This window comes from Nannospalax galili, unplaced genomic scaffold (genome assembly GCF_000622305.1).
Source record: "Nannospalax galili isolate Female #2095 unplaced genomic scaffold, S.galili_v1.0 scaffold1654, whole genome shotgun sequence".
Lineage (NCBI taxonomy): Eukaryota > Metazoa > Chordata > Mammalia > Rodentia > Spalacidae > Nannospalax > Nannospalax galili.
Genome location: NW_008334135.1, coordinates 172,787 through 175,242, shown reverse-complemented (window position 1 = coordinate 175,242; position 2,456 = coordinate 172,787). Strand labels below are relative to the sequence as shown.

General features: G+C 37.5%; 1 protein-coding gene across 1 annotated transcript; it reads left to right on the top strand.

Annotated features, from left to right (window-relative positions):
- Positions 1–550: 550 nt before the first annotated feature.
- LOC103730965 (olfactory receptor 480) lies at positions 551–1,594 on the top strand. The gene has a single exon (XM_008829276.2). The coding sequence runs from the start codon at positions 656–658 to the stop codon at positions 1,592–1,594; it is 939 nt and encodes a 312-aa protein (XP_008827498.1). The 5' UTR covers positions 551–655.
- Positions 1,595–2,456: the final 862 nt, after the last annotated feature.

The window sequence follows — 2,456 nt, the reverse complement described above, 5'->3', positions numbered from 1 at the left end:
TTCTGCAAAAGATAAATGCCATGAGTTGGCATGTTGTTGTTTTTTAATTAATTATAGTTTCTTATCCCCTAAAACTTAGTCATTTGGGGCATTCTGTGTTCATCTCACTCTGTTGCATAAGGAAGTATTGCTGACTATTTGAAATCTGATGGGAGAAGAGGTGGTCTAAATTTGATTAAGATGTATTATATGAAATGCACAAAACTCAATAAAATTGGGAAAAATAAAATAAGTAACTGTGGGCATTGTATAGTGTAGGTCAATTTTCTAAACTCTGAAGATTGTCAATAACAAAGCTAGAACATGAGTTCACTCTTCTTGACACTGGATTCTTGAAAGAAAAAAATGAATTGCTCTATTTCAGTTGATATTGATTCCATATTGAAGCATAAACTGCAAAGGTGAGGCATGCATGATTTGAACATATCAAACTAAAATAGTTCCAATGATTAATGAGAAAGCATCAATGAATGTTTATTTTTTAAGTTCCTACATAAGGTTTCATATTTAAAACTTCACTGCATATGTGAAATGAGTGTCTGTAGTCTTGTCCTTTATATTATAATGTGGTTACTGTGAAAAATATACAAGTGATACTGAATTCCATTCTAACAACTGCTCACTTTTCTTGCAGTGGGTACAACTCCTGACATAAATGGAGCGTGGAAACTACTCAGTTGTGACAGAGTTCATTCTCTTGGGGTTAACAGAAGATGCTACAGTTTGTGCCATTTTATTTGTTGTGTTTCTGGGAGTCTATTCTGCCACTTTAATGGGAAATTTGAACATAATCATATTAATCAGAAGCAGCCCTCAGCTTCACACCCCCATGTACCTTTTCCTCAGCCATTTGGCCTTTTTAGACATTGGGTACTCCTCCTCAGTCACACCAATCATGCTTAAAGGTCTTCTCAGGAAAGGAACATTTGTCCCTGTGGCTGGCTGTGTAGCCCAGCTCTGTTCTGTGGTGACATTTGGGACATCTGAGTCTTTCCTACTGGCTTCCATGGCCTATGACCGCTATGTGGCCATCTGCTCACCCCTGCTCTATTCCACCCAAATGTCCTCCAGAATCTGCATTCTCCTAGTGGCAGCTTCCTACCTGGGTGGATGTGTGAATGCTTGGATATTCACTGGCTGTTCATTAAATCTGTCCTTTTGTGGACCAAATAAAGTTAATCACTTTTTCTGTGACTATTCACCACTTTTGAAGCTTTCTTGTTTTCATGACTTTTCTTTTGAAGTAATTCCAGCGATCTCTTCTGGCTCCATCATTGTGGTCACTGTGTTCATCATCGCTCTGTCTTATGTCTACATCCTTGTCTCAGTCATGAAGATGCGATCCACTGAGGGCCGCCAGAAGGCCTTCTCCACCTGCACCTCCCACCTCACTGCAGTCACTCTGTTCTTTGGAACCATTACATTTATTTATGTGATGCCCAAGTCCAGCTACTCCACTGACCAGAACAAGGTGGTGTCTGTGTTCTACACAGTGGTCATCCCCATGTTGAACCCTCTCATCTACAGTCTCAGAAATAAGGATGTTAAAGAGGCCATGAGAAAATTGATGGCTAAAGCTCGATGGTGGTCCTGAAACACATGAAATTTATAAACAGCATAATAAAGTCTGCTCTTGAAAGTGAAAAGACAATGTGATAAGTAAACATAATATTATAATTTATAATATTCTAGATATTAATTTTTCATATTATCAAGAAAATGTTCAGTATAAAAACAGTGGATTCACTAAGACAGCAATACTGTCATGGGCCATGATTTCTTTGCCTAAATCTTGTCACAATCTTTTCACCTAAGTTCTGTGTTCTTTGAGTGTATCCTTTAGAATTGAAACTGTAAGAAGAACTGGAATTCTTTGACTGAAAATGTCATTGCCATCCAAGCTCTCAATCTGAAAGTATTGGCTTCCTATCCTACAGCAGTAAGTCCTGAAGCCACTGGTGCAAGTGTTCAGAAGGTTGCATTAACCAACAGGATTCCTCTTGTAGTACCTCCGTAGGTGAGCCTGAGCCCACAAACTCGGAGATAACCCAAATTCTTCTTAGCCACTAACTGTCTTCTTTTAGGAATCTGTTGTACTCAGTGCCTAAAGGATCCCCATTTGAGGATGTTCTACTTGGGATGGATACTTGGGATGAGTTTACTCCTATGAAGATGAAGAGGTAGGGATACTGTTTTTTGTTTTTTGTTTTTGTTTTTCTGGTGGTTCAATAATGAAAATTATATGTTGTATAATTCAAAAATATCTTCTGAGGAATTTATTTATTTCTTGCTGGTGAAGCTGAAAATTCTTGCTTTACTGTAAATATTTTCACTGGAAAGGTAAAAGTCTTTGGGATCCTTTCCCTGAACCAGATTAATTTTCATTTTAAGAATTTTAAATTATTTCTATTATAATCAACCCCTTTGGTATTACATATCAATTGTCTTTTGTGTAA